General features: G+C 40.1%; 1 protein-coding gene across 4 annotated transcripts in view; it reads right to left on the bottom strand.

The window, feature by feature from the left end:
- The window catches only part of ARMC2 (armadillo repeat containing 2), a 66,851-nt gene extending 50,514 nt beyond the window's left edge, over window positions 1–16,337 (bottom strand). The window contains exons 1-7 of one of the 4 annotated variants that reach the window (XM_052781359.1): window positions 16,214–16,337; window positions 15,575–15,627; window positions 11,460–11,681; window positions 10,093–10,165; window positions 7,643–7,811; window positions 6,219–6,426; window positions 2,435–2,485 (exon numbers count right to left, since the gene is read on the bottom strand). In XM_052781359.1, the coding sequence (XP_052637319.1) occupies window positions 2,435–2,485; window positions 6,219–6,426; window positions 7,643–7,811; window positions 10,093–10,165; window positions 11,460–11,677 (719 nt within the window). In that variant the 5' untranslated portion in view covers window positions 11,678–11,681; window positions 15,575–15,627; window positions 16,214–16,337. Of the gene's footprint in view, window positions 1–2,434; window positions 2,486–6,218; window positions 6,427–6,695; window positions 6,800–7,642; window positions 7,812–10,092; window positions 10,166–11,459; window positions 11,708–15,574; window positions 15,628–16,213 lie in introns of those variants that run through there. The other 3 variants (XM_052781360.1, XM_052781361.1, XM_052781362.1) reach the window with 3 other exon arrangements.
- Between the last annotated feature and the right edge of the window lie 4,571 nt (window positions 16,338–20,908).

Consider the following 20,908-nt stretch of genomic DNA (forward strand, 5'->3'; position numbering starts at 1 on the left):
ACTCTCACAGAAGTTAATTTTTCCATATGCCAATTAACATTGGCATTTTTCATTAATCCATTTATTCCTATTTAATTATAATATCCAGGTCTTTTATGTTGCCAAAAGGACATCAGAATTAGTTTTCTGTATTGTCTTTCATTGGTTCAATAGTAGGGAATATGTTTTTGCGGTTTTTGTTTTGTTTCAAACCAAGTGATTTCTTCCTGACCCATAACTTCGCACTTGAAAGGCACTCTATCTTTTTAGACAAAGAATTGACCTTCACTAAGCCACTTAAGACAATGTGTTCCTACTTTGCTCAACTACCACTGAACTTTCCTTTCTATGATGTCATCTCAGTGACAAACAAGATAGATACAAACACAGTGTGGAAACAAGTAATAGGCGTGCCCTCAAAGAAAAAAGAATTAGTAGAACAGCTCAATTTTTAAAGACTATTTTCCTTTTAGAAAACACAACAGAGACATAGTAAATTACTTGCAGACCGCGAAAAGAAACATAAATTATATATTAAACCAATTACAGAAACCTCTAGTCAGTCCCATTTCTCAGCTACAAAGCTTTTCAAAAGCATGCAAATAATTGAAAAACTGATAATATAGATGTCCTGGAATTATTTCAGGAATTGTAGAGGATTATATCATAAGTAACACCACCAGAAAAGACAAAAACAAAGGGAGTGAAAACTATAACTGAGACTCTAACTAAAACTGAAACACTGATATGACAAAGGATAAATAGTAGAAAGGCAACATAATTTGCAAAAATATGTTGACAAATAGGCCAACTACACTCTGACTCATCCTAAAGATGAGCAAATAACAATTCCTCTATAAACACAATCATGAGCATAGTCCATTACTTACGACAGCTCCGGCGATAAAAAAAATATAGTATTCTATTTTTACAGGCTGTTGATGAAGAACTTCATGCACATGTTAAATAGTATGGCTTAAAAGAATAATAGAGGTTGATAAAAAACCTACACCCTTGTCCTTTTTATTCTTCACAGTCTTTGCATCTTCTGCCTAATACAGAAAATATTAACAGTATCTATTTGTGGCAGGGTATCTTTAAACAAGCAGACAGCTGACAGCCTAATTCTAACCACAAAAAAACCCTAAAATACTAGCCTAAATATATTTGAGTCTGAAAACCACAGCAGCTTCACCTTCCTAACTTGAAACTTGCATAAGCATTCTCATTCTAAACAAAAATTCAATCTAAATCCATTGTTACTATAGCCCTACCTAGACTGAATTGGCATTCCTTCTTTACCCCTTGCATGGCACACTTTCCCATTCTAGAATTACCATTCAGTTGGTAATAAGGACTCTCAAGACCTAGATCTCCCAGATCTGGAGATGAGTGACCTTATCCTGAAACTAATGACTAGAGTGGAAAGACTCCCTTTGGAGTAGGCAGTAAAACTGAGCCTAAACTCAACTCTCACAAATGAAGAGACCAGAGATAACAGCTACCTGTTGCTCTTTTCTTCAGAAGTCTATAAAAAATTCTGAAAAAAGAATTCTTCATTCCCAATTTTCTCTCAGTATCCCCTAACCCTACACAAAAACATGCACCTTCTTGGAAGGGCAGGTGTCATTTTCTTTGGGAAACACTGTAGAAAGCTCTACCTGTGAAAGCTTTCCCACCACTGGATTGTTTCTTTCTTAAATTAGTGGTCTCAATAGCTAGTGGAACTGAGGCAGAAACAGAGAAAGATTAGTTAGGACTAGATTAATTTCCTGTTTCCATATCTTTATGAGAACTCCAGAAGTTGTGAATATACATAATAAGAAAAGACAAATCCTGAAAGAAGTCTGGAGAGAATCTGCAGCGATATCAGCTAAACCATACAACAAACTAATATCCACACCATGTCATTAATTTCAAAAATTCATCCAAAGCAAAACAGAATGGGTATTCCCTTCACAAAAGAAATCTACCTCGTCTGCAGAAATCCTTTTCTTTGAGGAGAAAAGGAATGAATATTTTGGGCATAGATGTGAAGCTAGTTTAAGCAATCAGACTAAAGTGATTTCACTTGTCCCCTGCTTTTATCATTTTCTATTGAAGCACTCCAAAACCCTAAAAAGCACAAGAAAGAGAAACTAGTCTTATGGAAGCAGTTGATGAATACCTCTCAAGGATTCTGTCAAACCGGCATTTAATAAGGACAGCAATGGTGATAGAAAACAGGGCATAGTGTATCTTCTTTACAGCACCTTCCAATCCTTTTGTAGCTATTTAAAGAAATCACTTATTAAAAAAAGTGTAGAGCAGGCCACTTGGGAATCAACTGCTTGCCGCCAAGCTTTTCCTCATTGAAGGCACCTATGTTTCTAAGGAGTGCTGGAATGACATCTAAGCTTTCAGAATATTGAGAAATTGGAGGAGGAGAAAAAAAAAAAAAATCATCTTTTCTCACCAGGGAAACTGTTGCTCTTCATCAGCAAATCTGCCGTCACTGTTGACACTTCTGTTGAAATATATGAATGCAGAAAACATTTAGAAGTTTCATTTCTATAGCAATCACAATAGATGGCAAGGCACAATGGCTGGATGAAGAGGTAAACAAAACTTAGGTTCCTTATGATTGTCAGAAATTGCTCCTTGCCTTCCTGAGGCAACATGTCAATAAATTCAATCTGCTTCAATTAATATGTTTTTTGAAAAACAGAATTGCAAACAAAATGACAAATAACTCTTCCCCTCAAAAGGTCCTTTTCTCTTTTTCCCCCAGCATCTTTATAAAGCAGTAGTGATTTCATTAGTTCTGTTCATTCTTTTCATCAGTCCTCTGGACAACAGAGGAATCTGAGACGGAAAGTGAGCAAGTCTCTTGCTAGAATAAAATACTCCCCTTCTGTTCTCTTTGAAATAAATGTAATAGCATTAATGGCAGGAATCTGCCATGCTATTTTGGCATGCTCTACAGTTTCATCATTAACAGAAAAACAGCTTTATTAGAAAAGGTATTTTGGTACCTATATACAAACTGTGGGGAAAGAGGAGTAAGGAGCCTCATGCACCTTCTCTTGTACAAAGTGTACTATTTCTAGAATCCTCTTGCTTAATTCCTGCAAGGATTTTAAATCACTGGGATACAGAATTGAGGCTGACACAACTGCTTCATATTGAGAATGACAGGACTCCAGTTAATAAAAGTTTTCACATTCCTTTAAGCCTTCATCCTATTATTCCTGAATACAATGTACTTTAAATAGAAAATATCTTTTAACTTCATAGAAGATGCCTCAAGTATTTATGACACAGAAGCAGATGCAATCTAATCATAGCAATCATCTAGTACCTGTAAACATGTTCTATTGATAAAGAATGCCAAAACCCTGTTACTGCAATGACCCACCTATGGTACTGGAACCTTTTACATACAACTCCTATCAAGGCCAAACTCAACTAACTGTATTGAAGGATAGGTTTGTGATACCTTTCAACTGCCTTGTCAGATGAAGAATGACATCTCTGAACTCAGAGAAGGATATAGATCAAGGTCTGCCTGACTCATGTAGTATCATATGTGAATACTGAACCAATGTGTTTATAGGCATAAGCCTTAGCAATGAGTTAGAATGTATGAGAGCCACTGAGATTACCTAGAGTGATTCCTTCATATGATGGCATGAACTGCTTGGGCTGATATAGTTGAGGGATCTTTGTCCTTTACTAAAGGGAAAGCATTTTGTATTACTTTTGTGCATATTGCAGCACTGCAGGTATGTCTGGTACACTAAGCCATATGAGCACCTAAATGTTGTTAGCAATCCCTGGTGCAAGGGTATAAAACAGCACAGGCAGCATCTCTTAGGCAGCATTGACAATAGTCACCTCTGTCTCAAGTACACAGAAAGCATGCACTACCCACAGGAGAAGGTAAAGATGCACCATTCAAAAATACAGATCTTGCATTCAACACAGAAAGAGGGAGGAATATGGTGTCACTCTTCTGTTCTGGAGAAAACTAATCAGAACAAGATTGGAAAAGACTTTTTTATGTTATCTCAAGGCCAGTAATTTGAAATCTAATTTAAGTGATGGGTGAGATTCAACTACCTCTAGTATTATTCTCCCTAGTTCAAACATGAATATGACAAGATACATGCATTAACATTCTATCTTTTATGGTTAGAATCATTAGTATCTTAGCTATCATGTTAAGAGTCAGGAAAGTAAGTAACAGGTTGTAAAGAAATTAAGCCAGCAGAGCTTACGCAAAATGAATCTTGACAACCTATTCTGCAAATATGCATGTGATATTTGAAGAATATAGAATTGAAAATATATAATTTTCTCCTTTCAATTTTTTGTATTTTCTAAAACTTCTCTTCCACAGAGAAACCGAACTGAAAATGTGCTATAAGACTTCATGTTGCAACGAGCAATCTTTTCAGTAATAGGCTTTTTTTGCCTGTTCCTAAGAATATTTCAATAGAGAAGCCAGTCATTCTCAAAAATTATCACAGTAATCAAGGTAAATCATGACATTCTGTGGTTCAGGCTACCAGAAAACTCAATGACTACGGTACACAACGTCATATGAATGGGTGATTGCAAAAAGCACCAGTAACAAAAAACCAAAATCAAAAACTTGCGGAGCTCTCAAGCTTATAAAGGAGAAGCATTTAATTTTGAACAGATAGCACAGATGTATAATGAGTTAACTGTTCAATCATACCGGCAAGTTTTAAAATTATGACTCAGAAAGAAGGTCATTCTTTCCAATTATTAAAAGTATCAACTGACTTTCTCATTAGAGACACCTGGATACCATTAACTACCAATTTCAACTGCAACACTAAAGTACTTCACACCGCACCTTTACTAAAGTAAGTCAAATCACAGTAACTTATGTAATATGATAATCCATACAGTCTTCACCTAAAAAGTCTTTTGGGTCACTGATTTTAATGGGAGAAAGTGATTTTGCACTGAAGCATTCTCCTTGGTGCTTTACTTTCCTTCACTGACATTCTTCATCGCTGGGCTTATTTTCTACTTTTCCCTACCTCCATACTCATGAAACTTTTTCTTTGCTCCCACAAGTCACCAGTCTTTCAGAATCTTTTTTTTTTTTTAATATTAAACTGAAAGCAGGATTAAAAAGAAGAATGCTACAATAGCTCTGCTATGTATCATTTGCTGTAACATCCTCAATGGACAATATTCTCTAAACTATTCAGTACTATCATCAAGTTAGTAAATGAAAGGCATTTCATTTTATAAAATTAAGAATGTACTCACTCCTTAATATCAAAGGTGCTTAAGAATATCCAGAGAAATAATTTTTTCCTAAGCATAAAAACATGCTAGTAAAAAAGATATCTACTGGCAAACATTTACATTTAATAGTGACCAAGTGTTTATAAGATGTGTTTTGAAAATAAACTGTTATTCATTCTTTGTTGTAGAGATTGTCAGATCTACCAGTGTTATTAGCACAAAAAGGTTGTTCGTCCAACTACTAATCCAGCAACTGATACACCTACTGAACATAGTGCCACGGACTATTCCTCCTCCCTGTGCAAGAATTCAGATCCGAATCGAAAGGAAAAAAAAAAAAAAGACTTAATTCTGAATCACAGAATGGATATAATAATCTAGGTTCAGTAAAAATAGACGGCATGCACATAAGCCTCATTAACCTCTTACACCTGTTTGGTCATGAAAAAAAAAAAACCCTAAAAAAAAATTCAAAGCCACAAAAAAATTCTGCCTCTATTGCCAATGAGTTTAAGCCTGGTTTTTGTATGATCACATATTTCCCCAATACCAGAACTGAAAACACAGCTCTATTAATCTTTGGAGCTAAGGGAAGAATGTATAGCACCTTAAAACAACAGGCTTGAACTGTAAAAGCAAGCACATTGAATTTAAACTTGAATATTCTATATGCAATTATTAGAAGACTTAGTTTTGAAATGTTAATGATCAAACAAAATTAAAGTTATTTCATATCAAGCAACTTCCTACCAACAATTTTTGGACAGATTAGTCTTTTCGGTGTAGAAACTTCCTAAGAACAGAAGTGTAGATTTTTTTTCCTAGTAATCTAAACACAGTTTTGTTTTAATGCATAGAAAGTGCTACCTTCAAATTACATCAATTTTAGACATTTTGATACTTGCACAATTGAATAACTAGGAAGAGTGCTGTGTGGAAGGCGCACATTACCATACTTGAGCAATACCGACCTTTCTCCTCTCAGTTGAAATAAAAATTTTCCTGCTGTCCCTTTTAGGAAGTCTTCCCTCTCCGATTTGCTGATACACTCATTACAAATTAATTGTCTACTTTCATCCTTAAATGGGGTGTATGACCTTTGCCCTTCTAAGCAATTGTTATTACTTCTGCAAAGATTATTCATCATAGCTGGTTCTTCAGAATCTAGCTTCTCTTCATCTGAAATAGCCAAAGAGAATACATTTTGTAGAAGTGTTCTTACACAACAAATACACACGACAGAGCTCAAAATGAATTAGTTTGTCATGTTATATTATCAGAATTTGCTTCTATCAATTTAAAAGGTGAGAAGGCTTAAGACTATTTAGAGCAAAGTAGTCAAAGTCTTCTTAAGAACATAATTTCTTGAAGTTTTTCAGTTTTGTGTTTTAACATTTTAATCTTGCACCTTTTTCGTTATTTCCCTTCTACAGATAGGTGGATTGTACCTTGTGAAAGAAGTGATTATATTTCAGGATCTGAATAGTATGAAGGAAGTCAAACAAGAGGTAGCTGTTAATCTTGTGCCTTGGTATGTACACATGATAAGAACCTGCACAAAAAAACTTGCACAATCCCCAAAAGGGAGAAGAGGCAAACTCAGGCTATAACTACATTAGATTCTCAACTTCTCCAGCTAGTAACATCAACTTATTAAGGGTAACGAATTAAACTACATACGGGGTAGATATATAAATATTTATAGAATATGTACATAATAATGAAGTAGTTTAGTACTTTTTGTATAAGACTTATTTTGCAATAACGTAAAAAGTGAGTTATTCAGTTTATCATGTAAAGTAACAATCCCAGGCAATGTAAGAATTGTCATTATTACAAATGAGTCTTCAGTAAAGACAGAGTTCCAGCACGTTTTATTATGGGCCAATGTGCAGGAAACCAAGATGTCAAGTCATTTCCCATCTGCAAGAAAATTACTTTTAAATCCCACATTTAGCAACCTCTATTAAGTCTCCACTAATGAAACTCTTAACAACAAATATGATGTAGTTGGAGGCCTGTCAAGACATATCATTCCTTTTTACTCCTCCTTTTATGCTCAATAATCCATCAGGGAATCTCCTTAGATGATGCCATCTCATTATCTCTTTAAACATTTCAGCATTTAATGTTAATTTTACCCACTGAAGAAAACTTCCAATGGTAAAAAAGGCACCTGAGTAGCTTTCAACTCAGTTTCAGAAGTGAAAGCCAGTATCATTTTTGGAAAACACATTTTCAAAACTGCCTTAAAGCCATTTAAATATTTTTAAAATTTACTCTGAAAAGACATACAGGTACTTTAATATAATAAAATAACTCATGTAATTAACAATATTAAAACCCATCATGCAGTTATTTTTCTAGGGAACTTTATGCATCAAAACATTCTTACTCTGATCAGGATGACCCATTTTAGCAGAAAGGAAACTTCCCTGAGAAGTTCTTCCAAATAAGCTTGCCCGAGCACTGCTGACTTTTCTAACCTCTGCAGCACTGGCAGGAGGTTTTGGAAGGGAAATGGAAGAATCTTCATCTTTTGCAAAAGTGACTAGTACTGGTTTCTGTGACAAAGATGAAGACGACATTTTAATAAAAGCACAGATATTTTCATTTTCATACAAGCAAAAATTAAAAAAAAAAAAAAGAAAACCAAATTATTTATACAAAGGGTTAAGTTCAGAATAGAATAGATGAAAGTTACATAGGTTTGCTCATTAAGAAATTTTCATTTTCAGATCCAGATTCTAATGATACCATACCACTGAACAAGCCAGGTTATCTAAACCATTATCACCACAGAAAGCCATTTAAAAGCAAACATTCAGGGGTGCAGAAAACAAACAAAAACTAGCCTGAGTAGAGCAACTGGAACTCAGAATTATTTATTTCCCTCATAAATACTCATTTAACATCATCTACAGTATGCTTATTTGTGAAGAGAAAAAAAAAAAAAAATTTAAAACATTGTGCCAAAGACTTGCGCCAACAGTTCTAGAGGCACATCTATTCTTTATGATTTGCTTTTGAGCACTAAAGTAGTATTTCCAAAACACTTCAAATGTGTTCATAGCATATGTACCACTTCCTATCACATTGAGACAAATCATGAAGATCCAGAAACATGCAAGGTCTAGTTTTATTTATGTCAGTATCTTGCATCTTTGAAGAATGTGAGCAACCCCCTAAAACTCTGGTACAAAACACTTGTTGTGCCCTCCACAAACACATTACCCTCTAAGATCAAGGTTCTCCACCAATTTCCTTACAATAAGAAATCCATTAGGAAGTCTCCAGTCCGATCCTTCAGAGCTCTCCCCAGTATTAGTTGAAGATACCCAAGAAGTGAGACCCACTCCCCACAACCACCATGACTAATACAAGCTCTATCTCCACTGGTAAAGCAGAAAAGGCAGTTTTTGCATTGGTCTTAACAGTAGCTTTCTCTAGTTTTTTTCCAGCCTCACACACAAGATAAATGAAATTTAACAGTATTTAAATCCAACTGTAGATATATTTAATCTAAATATAAGTATGGTCAGAATTTTTAAATTTGATTCATGTAAATACATTACCTTATCAAAACTACTGAAGTGTAACATTTCTTGGAATTTTTTTCCCCTAATTTCCTAAAGAATGCTACATTCAGATTACTGTCTTGAAGAAACAATATATACAGCAAGCATACTTAACTGTTTTAGTATGCTCTGTTCTCTCAGATACTAACCAAATGATCATGACTTAATCTTATATTTAAAGATTAAATATAAAAAACCTGAGAGAGCAGATACACTTATAAATTGAAAACAGTTCAAAATTTTCACAGAGGGCAAAAAGGGGTTCTTACAAGTACCTCTATCTGTTTTTAAATAAACTACAATCATTACATTTTATAGATGTGCAAGTCAAATAGAAAGCACAATCAACCCAGTTACTTTCAAGTTATCGATCACAGAACCACAGAATAGTTGAGGTTGGACGGGACCTCTGGAAGTCATCTTGCCCAAGCCCCTGCTGCTCAAGTAGGACCACCTAGAGCCAGTTGCCCAGGACCATGTCCAGGAAGCTTTCGAAGATCTCTGGGCAACCTGTGCCAGAGCTTCATCACCCTCACAGCGGAAAAAGTGTTTTCTGAAGTTCAGAGGGAACCTCCTGTGTTTCAGTTTGTGCCCATTGCCTCTGGTCCTGTCACTGAAGAGAGCCTGCCCCATCCTCTTTGCACCCTCCCCTCAGGTGTTTATACATGGATAAGATCCCCCTGAGCTTTCTCTTCTCCAGGCTGAATGGTCCCACCTCGCTCAGCCTTGCTCCAGTCCCTCCATCATCTTTGTGTCCCTTCATTGGACTCTCTCCCGTAGCTCCATGTCTCTCTTGTACTGGGGAGCCCAGAACAGGACACAGTGCTCCAGGTGTGGCCTCACTAGTGCTGAGTAGAGGGGAAGGATCACTTCTCTCAACCTGCTGGCAACACTCCTCCTAATGCAGCCCAGGGTACCATTAGCTGCCTTCTTAGCAGCAAGGGCACGTTGCTGGCTCATGTTGATGCTCATGACCTTTTTCTATTTTAGTAATCTTACAGAAGAAAGCTGACTCAAGCATCCGCCTTCTGATTCTTGTTAATGTCACTTACAATTTTAATGCAATACAGCAATATTTAAATAGTTTAAATAATTTTCAGGTTTCTTTGGGGGAAAAAAATTTACAAAACTGACTTTCTAAGTCTCAGACTGACATTACAACAGGCTTCTATTTCTCCCCAACCTATTTAAACCATATATTTTCCTAACGCTACCAATACACATATTTTTACGTCAGTATTGCATGAGTTATTTCCAGAGTACTCACATGATCCAGTGGACTAAGACGAACACCAGACACTGGTCTTGATTCAGCCAAATCAAAACTGGATGCATGAAGACTAGCATAAAGAAATTAAACATAATATGAATAAAGCAGACCCAGTGTTTTCTGGTGAGTTTTGTTTTTTTTTTTTAAATTGCATGCTTCTTCCCTTTGCCAGTGAATATGGGGAAAAGGAGGAAGAAAGGAAAAGTGACTTTTACACTATCACTCTTCTTCCATGAATGCTGTTTAACTTTGATATCCAGGAACCCAGCAGCATCAAGGGAGAAGAATTACAAGACTGCCTGCACACCTGCCATGACACAGTTTATTTCATACACATCTGTAACAATTCTCTAATATGAGCCCAAATTCATGCACAAACCCAACTGTGGTTAGTGCCCAAGATATCTGACACAAACTGCAGAACAGTGCAGGGCAGAAACCCCAGGTTTGTGCAGGCATGAGCTTGCTTCTTCCCATACACAGGAGAAGCACAGACAGAACAAGCATGGATGTCAGCCAGAGGGACCTCATTACCTGGTCACCAACAAACAGCCAAGTCACTCTCAGGCTCTTGCCTTCTGTAAGGGCACAATACTATGCAGTAAGGAACATCAGATACATTAAGTGCCTGAAGTCATGCTGCCATGAAAACAGCATAGATACTGACTTACTTGTATGTCCATTCAAATGTGTTTCAGCATCCTTTCTGGCATGCCTGACACCTAACATTACAAATACAGCTCACATCTCCTCCCTACAGTCATTACAGAACTGGCATATAAGGAAAGCTAAAAAATGACTGGGAAAATGGATGAAAAAAGCCCAATACACAATTTTTTTTCTCTTTTGTCACAAGAGACAGATCTATTGAGGTCTGTGAATTATAGTATGTAACAAAACTCCGCACAGAAATAATTTTGTAGTAGTATAAATTTTGTTTAAAAATGAGCATTTCAAACTTCAACACCTACAATTTTATTTTAAAAAGATCTGGGAAAGCTCTGAAAAAGGATCTAGCATACAGTTTATGTGGAAACAAGCAAGCTTTCACAGTTTCTAGGGAAAAGCTGAAGACTATCTCAAATGCATACATTGTCTTAAGAAAAAGGTGAGTTACCATTTTCCTATACTATCCTCCACATACAATACTAGTGTAATGACTGCCTCTGGTAGCTTTAATCCACAGGAACTTCCTGGACATGTAGATTAACACCAACAGTAAGGATCATTACAAGAAGGCAAAGGATGTGATTAGGAATACAGATTAACACAGGGGAAAAAAAAAAAATCACCGGAAACATAATTACAGAATCAAATCTCTTGCTGCTAAAGGATATTTGAAAAAAATCTTAAAGCCACAGTACCTAAAAACTGAAGGGGGTCTATTCTGAGGAGCTCGTGAGGATCCAGATCCAAAAAGTTTCCTTTGATCCTCTGCGGGTGTGAATGGTCTCCGAGTTCTTAGTGTTCGCAGAACGTTTCTGGCTTCATTTATAATCTCAGAACTGGTCTTCTGCTTTGGCACTGAAAGCCTGTAGAATGGTTCTGCCTTTTCTGTATTTTTATTCTTTGAAGCTTGCATTCCTCTGCAAAGTAGTGCACAGGAACAACGCTGTACAATATATATGGAAGGCACAGAATATAATGCTAGTTTTAAGTTACAAACTATTAATTCATCAATGGTTATGCTACCACAATGTAGTTAAAAAGGGTATTATAACAAAATCCTAGACAGTGCTGAAGTAGTGGAAAATAAGGCTCATTGGTAGTGCATTTCCCTCGCTATTTCTCAGTTCTGTAGGAAAATACTGAAGAAGAGCAGAAAGCATCTGACATGGAGGACCTTTAGTTTTTAGAGGGAGCTAAAATACACCACACTCAGTACCACAGTGCTTTCTGAGCCAAGCATGGTACTCTCCAATGCTAAAGAAAATCGGTTTCTTAACATCTGATTACTCATAAAACATCATAGCCGAAACAGGAATTCAATAATATGTTGTAAAGAGACAGTCTCTTTCCAATGAACTTAGGAAATACCCAATATAAGTTATCAACCTTACCAAGGGCAGCTTCCTAATAAGTCAGAGGTATTATTATCAATAACTGAAGCACAGTTATCGGTAATTGATAAGCAGAGACAAGGAAGAACAAGCAATCCATTCTTTTCTCTGAAAGAAATGCCTCCTCAACCCACCCCCAAGCACATGCAAACAAAGATAACACCAATATAAGATAAACTATCAAGCCAAACTTTCAATCAGTGTTCTGTCCTGCTGCATCTTCTGGCAAATGCAGTGGGCAGTGAAAGACTTGCTTCATCATCTCTCGGGCCCACCCAAATCAATCACTATCCTGGTGCAGTCCTCTGTAGATACCATCCTTGTCATTGTACAGCAAACCCATCATGAGCCTTAAATCACCCAAAATTCCTCTTCTGCTTTTCAAACTTAAGTAAAAAGAAAAATATGTTTCTGCACTGTCTGTGACTCAGACCATCTGGTAACTTCTGTTCTCTCACATAGTTTATGACAATGAACCGACAGTAGATCAGACACCGCCATCTTGGTCATTTCTAAACTATGGAGCAAAAAATCCTATTTCTCTAGTTTCTTAGTTCACTTCTTCCTGTTCTGCATTTTTAAATTTCAAACTGTCTTTTCTGTTCTTTCTTTGAGAGCCTGTACATTCTGGCACAGTTTCCTTAATTAATACACAACCCAACCCCTTCAGCTGAACTACACAAGATAAAATTGGATGCGAAGGAGCAGTGCACCAACCTCTTTCACTAAAAGATGCATAATTACAAAACGCAGGAACACGTCAGGAGCCTGAGTCTGTCAGTGTTTTCAATCTTTCTGATTACCATTAATACATTACTTTTCTTCACTGTGACTGAATTTGGCTCTCTGTGCTCCCTACTCTTCCCTCTATTATATGAGTCAAAAGACTTAAGTAAGGAATTCCACTGCAGCAGTCTATTTGGAGCAATTATACAGCCATTCCTCACTGAATAGGGAAGGTAGATTATCATTCCCTATTCTCCCACCTACTGGGAGTCATGATTTTGACCTTTAAGTCAAAGGCCTTCTGTGTAAGCCATATGTCTAATACAGTTATTATCCAGCATACATGGAAACAACAGCTGTGAATAGATACTAAAACATAAACAACATGATTCTACAAATCAGAAATTTGAATTAATTCACATTTCTGCTTTTCTGGTCTATATATTTCCATCCACCTTGCTAAATTTTAAAATAAAGCTTCTCAAGTAATCTCTTACATTTGATCTCTGAAGGACACCGTTTTCTTTCATTCTTAAAACCTCTGTGGTCTGACATCAACATGTGTATTTTATGGGATTTACATATATGTTCTTCATAGTTAAAGTAAGAAGCAACCTGAGAGATATGATGTGTTTCTGTGGAACAGGACCGACTCTGATACAATCAGCTTAAGGTTTTGTTAATTCTACCGTCAACTGCAAATTTTCTATGCTAGAAGTACATTTATTTGCCACAGTTGAGACAAAATTTCCATTATAATAACTTTTTTGTTATTTCACCTCTTACCTATGTATTTTTTTTTTAACTGGCAAAGGAGCTTTTCTACTATAAGCTTACTTCGTTAAGTCCTGCTATTTGGGCACTGTTAGTCCCCCTTCCAATCCATTAAAAACAAAGTTTTAACAATTAACGTTGCAAAGGGAACCTATGACTTGGTTTGAATGCTTGGCTGAGCTCACTGCTGCACTGCTGCTTTAGTGGAGGTGGGGGGGAGCACGGCCCTTCCCTGCTGCTGGAGCCGCAAGGCTGGCGGGCGGGCTGGCGGGTGGCGGTCTCCGCTTGCAGGGGCGGGGGGAGGCGGAGAGCCGAGCGAGCCGGGCGCTGTTGCGGGGGGGCGGCAGTGAGCACGACGTAAGACTCGCTGCTGACCCCATGAGAGCGTTAACACTTCGTCATTTTGGCGTAAGGCAGCGTTATACACATTCAGAATTGTGGTAGTGATACGATACCGTTATATTGTTCATTGGTACCCCAGAAAATGTAACAGAACACAGAGAAACAAGCAAGCAGTGTCACAAAATATGAGATGCGTGTGTGTGTGTATATATATATGTGATAGGATAAGAAAGCTTACTCTTTCTTGCAAGCACTTAAAAACCACAAGTAATTCTAAATGAGTTTGGCTGCTGTGCCATCGCAGTACAGCCACCGTCTCTTTCTCAAAAGGCAATTTATACTCTCCATTTTATAATGCCTAAGGCTGACATAGCTAAGCATCAAGCAATTGCTCTGCTGCAGCAGCACTCAAGAAAGAAGCTTCAACTGCTCTCCAGCATCCCACACCCCAGAAGCTTTGAGGAAGCAACTTCAGCTATATTACGCCAGTTCTCTTCCTAGAAAACTACTACCTAGTTCTGGTGCATACGGGCAAAACCCTCCAGTCACCAGAAGCTTTCTTGACTTTGATGAGCATAAGGTACCTGAATAATTCAATCACAATGCCAATGACTAATTTAAAATAAGGTGCAACAAACAAGTGCAACAGGCAGAAAGTGGAAGTATAGAATGAAGGAGCAGCAAAAGAGTGGAAGGGAGATGACTGCACTGGCTGCCCAGCACACAATCTGGTTTTACCCTCTGCTTACATTGTTTATACAAGACTACTCCTGCCTGGTTCTGTTTTTATTCGTAAGAATTTCTATTTTTTCCACAAACTCTACTCTATAACCTTTTTGAAATAAAGTATCTTAGTTGCAAATAAGAAATAATTCTAATTCTTAGTGCTTCCCAGCAGTGTTCCCATTTTGCTCCCCAGTCCCAGCAGGGGACAGGTAAAGGGAATGTTGCAGTGTCAATGGGGACAGCATAACTGGCACGCACAGATCTTGTCCCCCACTGCTGTCACCTTTTCCCAGGTAGCCTTTAACTTGCACAGATGAAGAGCTCCTCTCTGACTCCCTCCCGGAAGGTATTACACCAGTGCCTGAGAAGCCACACTTGGGCTCTTGTCTTTTTTCCTCAAGTTGTTTACTCCAGAGGTTTGGTCTTTGCTGTGCAGGAAGATCTGAAAGCAGTAGACAGCAGTACAGGATCAGAAAACCCCGGATTAGTCCTAGCTGTTCCCAGAAGTGAGATAGCTGCACCCTTGCAGCACTTATCCTGGGTCAATCAACACTTAAGAAGCATGGCTGACTACATCAGAGGTGGCACCACAATGACTCTGCCATCCTATCTCCCATCTCAAAATCAGTGTTGTTTAATTGCTAGCATACAGAGTGGGTATACTTGCGATCACTAAGTACAGCGCGGAGAAACCCTGTACTCAAGCCGTGAACTCTCTGCTCACCGACGTCTGAATCCAGGTTCTGTCTGCGCAAACAAATTTCTAGAATAGTTAGCACCCAAATACAGGTTTAGTAAGAGTGAACTAATAATGGATATTATTAGATATAATTTTAAACATCAGAACTTACCAATCACAACTGATACGCTTTCAGCTTGGCGAAATTTTGAAGCAGAGAAATCACTATCAAAAAGAAATGAGAACAAAGTTACGAGAAATTGAGGCTGCAACCCTCTAACAGAGCAAGATTTTCAGTGCAGCCGCCAGATAACACGTCCAAGAGGAACTCCCCAAATGAGCAGCACCTGTGGAGTAAAAGCTGACCCGGGCTTTGCGGAGTAACCGACCCAAATCCGGCAAAAAAACACTCTCCCCTGGACACGGTGGACAGCAAGCTACCGGGAAACAGAACGGAGGTTCTCCCTCTCCAGCCCCTTTTGCAAAGCCTCCCGCCCCACTCACCGCACGCCCCAGCCCGGGCCTCCGCGCCCCCGCAGCAAGGCGGCAGCCCCCGAGGACCGGCGTTACGGCCGGCGCCGGGCACTGGCCGCGGGGCTCCGCTTCCCGAACGGCCCCGCCGACTCCCCCTCCCCAGCGGCGGAGGGTCAGGACCCACCACCGTCTCCGCGGGCCCCGGTCCCCCTCAGCCTCCCCGCCGCGGAGGGACCGGCGGCACCGGCGCCCGCTGTTCCCATGGCAACAGTACGCGCCGCGGGCGAAGTGCGGCCGACCCGGCAGCGCGCCGGGGCCGGCCAGGACCCTCACTCACCTCCAGCCGAGGGAGACCGTGGCCCCGCCGCGGCGCCGGTACCGTTACCCGCCGCCCGCTCCACCTCAGCCGCACCTGCGGGGGTGGAGGTCGGGGAGCCCGGGGACGCCAAGGCGCCTGCGCGAGCGTCTGCAGGCGCCTGCGCAGCGCGGTGGAGGCCGGGGCGGGCTGCGCGGGGCCGGGGCAGCGCTGTGGAATTCCCGCGGCGGTGGTAGCCGCTGCCTGTCCGGGGCGACGTCCACGTACCCCCGGCCGTGGCCGTGAGGGGTCCTGCTGCAGCGTTGGCCCGTAGGATGGTGGTTTTCTGGTGGAGGGCACTTCCCTCGGCCTGTCCTAGCCCACGTTTAGGGCATGGTGGTGGGTGGCAAAAGCCCAGGTTAGGGTTGACAAAAGTTACTCGGTTTGGAAATGCTGGATGTGACCTGTTACGATACCTTCTCTCTGAACTCAGGTTTACGGACAGGAAACGGAGGCGTTGAAAGTGTTCCACAGTAAAACCGGGGGACTGGTGCGTGGTATGGCAGCAGCGGCAAAACCTCTTCCCTGGGTCATGCCGGTCAGGCACCGAGGGTCGGATCGCTCAGCTCGGTGGCTTCCTGACAGGCCAGAAGCGCCATCACATCTCCTGCTTGCCTCCTGTTCTCCGGGAGGCTGAAAGATGGCCGTTTTCACGTCCGTAACAGAGCTTCGCACAAATTGGTCCCATGGGCTGGAGAGCTTTGTTGGGAGTGGCACGAGGGGGGTCACTTGCAGTGTCTCCCCCAAGCTGCCTCTTGGGCAAGGTCCTACCAAAGGTGCATCCATCTCCAGGTTTTGGGACCCTGTTGGCCAGGTGCACCAGACACTCGCCAAACAGCTCCCTCGCGTGCCTCCCGCTGGTGGGGCGGGTAATGTGATCACAGCCCATATCAGAAAATCTCCAGACATGTAACAACAAAGACAGGCCTGTTGGGGCAAGTGGGTTGTTCGTGACTGACAAGGACACTCTTTGGTCACCATCTCTGAATGCGTTTTGAAATTTATCTAAAAATTGCTGTAGGTGGGTAGCTATTATCTCTGTGAATAATAGAAAAACGCAACAAATACAGCTCCATCTGACCAAGCTTCTTCCTTGGTTCCTTTATAACATACTTCAGATATATCTGAAAGCACTCTGAATAAATTCATCTTCTATATATATTTATTTAACTTACTGCCTTGGAGTTCCTTTTACTAATTGCTTACTGACATCGTAACTTTTACTTCCTCATGTTTGTTAGACAAGAACCCTGTGGACATTTTAAATTTAATTTGTCTTTCTGAATATTGTTATAAGCCTGTTATGCCCCTTTCTTCTAGAAAAATGTCCTCTTCCAGTTCCTCTTTTGATTCTGACAGGCATTATGATAGCAGTAAAAAGATCTCCATGTGTAACACTACCTGGTTTACATTAACACACACCATTATCTCTGCTAGCTTCTACTTTATCTCTAATTATTAGACATCTAGTCCTCTCTCTTCTGCAGCCAAGTTCAATACCTCAGAAGTAATGAAAGCCTTGTTAGTATTGTACTTGCTTTTCTTTGTATATTCTTCCTTAAAAGCCAAAAGAATGTGTGTGTGTGCATGTGCATTCACGCTATTTTCAGATCATTCACAGTTAGCTAATTCTCTGTTATTCTCTTCTGAACCTTTCTTTCATTCAGATAATACAAGTGAAGTTTCACAGAAAAACATGTAGATCTGTTTCCTGGTAAAGCCAGTTTGAATCTCTTTTTACTGTTATCAGCTCATCATTCTTTAAACAATTTTTAAATCCACCCAGTTAAACCCACTAAGCCTTCCTTCTTGGCTTCTTCTTTAATCCTTTTCATATGCACATTATTTCTCCTCCCTCTATTTTTTAGGTCATCAGATTGAAGAGTTAATTTTTTATTCATTTTCTGAGCTTTGGCAATATAGCAAATATTTCTTTTGTGATGTCTCTGCTATGTCTCAACTGTTACAACTTCCTCACTTAAATCCCTTTTCTCATGTTCTTTTTATTGAATGAACCCTCTCAGCACCTGTTTTAAATGTGGGTACTTAATTAAATCTCCTTGTTTGCAATAACACTGCTTTAGGATGGAAGTATCATTAAAATATATAAACTGACTTGGTCTAGGCAAGCCAGTATTTGCTCAAGAGATTGCTGAGGTAAAAGCAATATGTTCTGAGGAGTTCTGCCTAATGAAAAAATACAAAATATTCAATTATGTCATATTCATTCAAATTGCTTTATTTTTTAGATTTGAAAATCATGAAAGGGATTTTCTGCTGGTATCTAGTCTTTATTTTCAGTTTGGCTAACTTAAATTTGTCTAGAAAGGAAACTTACCTGGATATCCAAGCACACAAGGCCTATATTTCAGTGCAATTCGGAATTAGTTAACAGTGTTAAACACTTTGCCTGCCAAGTGTTCATTGATCATTCTTGCTGCTGCTTTGTTGCTGACCTGTAAGAGCAGCCTCCAATGCAATTTCAGCAACACAAGTGGCAACGCAATGCCCATCTCCCCCTCCTTCTTTCCTCTTTTTCAAAACAAAACAAGTCCCACCCCCGATCTGGACAAAAATCTTCCTGTCATATTCAACTTTGCATAGACCATCTGGTACATGCTGTTAAATAAGCTCTCTGTTTCATACCACTTCTAGCTCATTACAAAGGCAGGTGAAACAGTTCATTTTACAGCAGTTAGAAACAACCCCTATACTAGGTGGCCTAGTAAGTTTTAATCAAACAGGTTTGTGAAGATCTCCATTATATGTAGCAGGGAAATCTGTCACAGGAGAAGAGCACTGGGTATATGATAAGATGACTAGTTGGTGCATAAGGGGAGAGCAGTGCATGCTGTTTATCTTAAGTAAGGCTTTTGACTGTCTCCCGTTACATCCTCAGAGACAAACTGATGAAGTATGGGCCATTTATAGTGGATAGTGAGCTGGACTGAAATTTGGCTGAACTGCAGAGCTCAAAGGGTTGAGATCAGCAGCACAAAATGCAGCTGGAGCCCAGTCATCAGCAGTGTGCACCCTCAGAAAGTTTTCTGACGATGCGAAGCTGGGTGGAGTAGCTGGTACACCAGGTGGTTGTGCTGCCATTCAGAGGGACCTTGACAGGCTGGAGAAGTGGGCCGAGAGGGATCTCAAGAAGTTCAGCAAAGGGAAATGTAAAGGCCTGCACCTGGGGAGGAATAACCCCATGCACCAGTACATGCTGGGGGCCAACTGGCTAGAATGGAGCTTGGCAGAAAAAGACCTGGGGGTCCCAGCTGACACCAAGTTGAACATGAGCCAGCAATGTGCCCTTGCTGCAAAGGCGGCCAACAGCTTTCTGGGCTGCATTAGGAAGAGCATTGGCAGTAGGTGGAAGGAGGTGATCCTTTTCTTCTGTGCAGCACTGATGAGGCCACAACTGGAGTGCTGGGTCCAGTCATGGGCTCCCCAGTGCAACAGAATCATGGACATACTGGAGTAAGCCCTGCAAAGGGCTATTAAGATGACTAAGGGACTGGAGCATCTTTTGTATGAGGAAAGGGTGCGAGAGCTGGGACTGTTTAGAAGAGTTTATCAGTGTGGGAACTAATCAGTGTGTATAAATATCTGCAGGAAGAGTGCAAAGAAGATGGAACCAGACTTCTTGGTGGTGCCCAGTGAAAGGACAAGAAGCAGCAGGCACAAACTGAAGTGCAGGAAACTCCATTTAAACATATGAACAAATTTCTATGGTGAGAGTGGTCAAACACTAGAACAGGTTGCTCATAGAGGTTGTGTGGTCTCCATCGTTGGAGGTATTAAAAATCTAATTAAAAAAGCCCCTGATGAGCAACCTGCTCTAGTTGGCTGATTTGAGCAAGGGGGTTGGACTACATGATCTCCAGAGGTCCCTTCCAAACTTACATGTTCTGTGATGTATTTTTTTTTTTTTTAATTCCTTAAAATCTTATTCAGATTTGGCTGAAATTTAAGATTTTGGAAATTGCCATGATCAATCTCTAGCTTGCATAGCTCAGTGTGATTTGGTCACTGTGCCAGCGTCCTGCAAACTCTGCACCTTACCCTCACTCTGGCCAGCATTTGATTCCCTCTATGCTCACTGTTCGGTCCTGTCAATAAAATCCTGAGATTTCCTGGTGAAGTTACGCTAGCTTCCCAAGTGAAATCCCCTTCAGTTGGTATGTTTGTGCCGACACACGGCATGCAAGGACTTCTTGTACCAACTAAGCATTGTACGTGATCTACCAGCCGCACACCCACTACGCAATTGTCCCTACATCAATGACTGCTTTCATTGATTTCCTGTTAATTCTGCTGCCTCTGCCAGTGACTGGAAATCCCTGGTGTGTCAGTGAAATGCCTGCTTTTCTTCTAGTCTGCCTTTTGACCCGACTAGACGGACAGAACTCCACATGACTTTGGTGCTGCTACTCAGTTTAAGACCCAAATTTCTACAGCCAGAGCAGGAAGGCATACTTGGGGAAGCAGCCTTTTTTCAATAATAAATAGATATGGAAGGAAAATGTGAAGATCATGGAGGCCACAATCCAATGTAAAGCCTGAAAGCCGAGATAAGAGTCAGTGCCAGGTGAAGAAGAAGAAAAGGCAGTTTGTTTTCTTACAATACACAACCTTAAGTTTAGCAGTCCAAGGTGTTCCTTTTACGAACAGCCTGTTGTG

This window comes from Harpia harpyja, chromosome 3 (genome assembly GCF_026419915.1).
Source record: "Harpia harpyja isolate bHarHar1 chromosome 3, bHarHar1 primary haplotype, whole genome shotgun sequence".
NCBI classification, from domain to species: Eukaryota; Metazoa; Chordata; class Aves; order Accipitriformes; family Accipitridae; genus Harpia; species Harpia harpyja.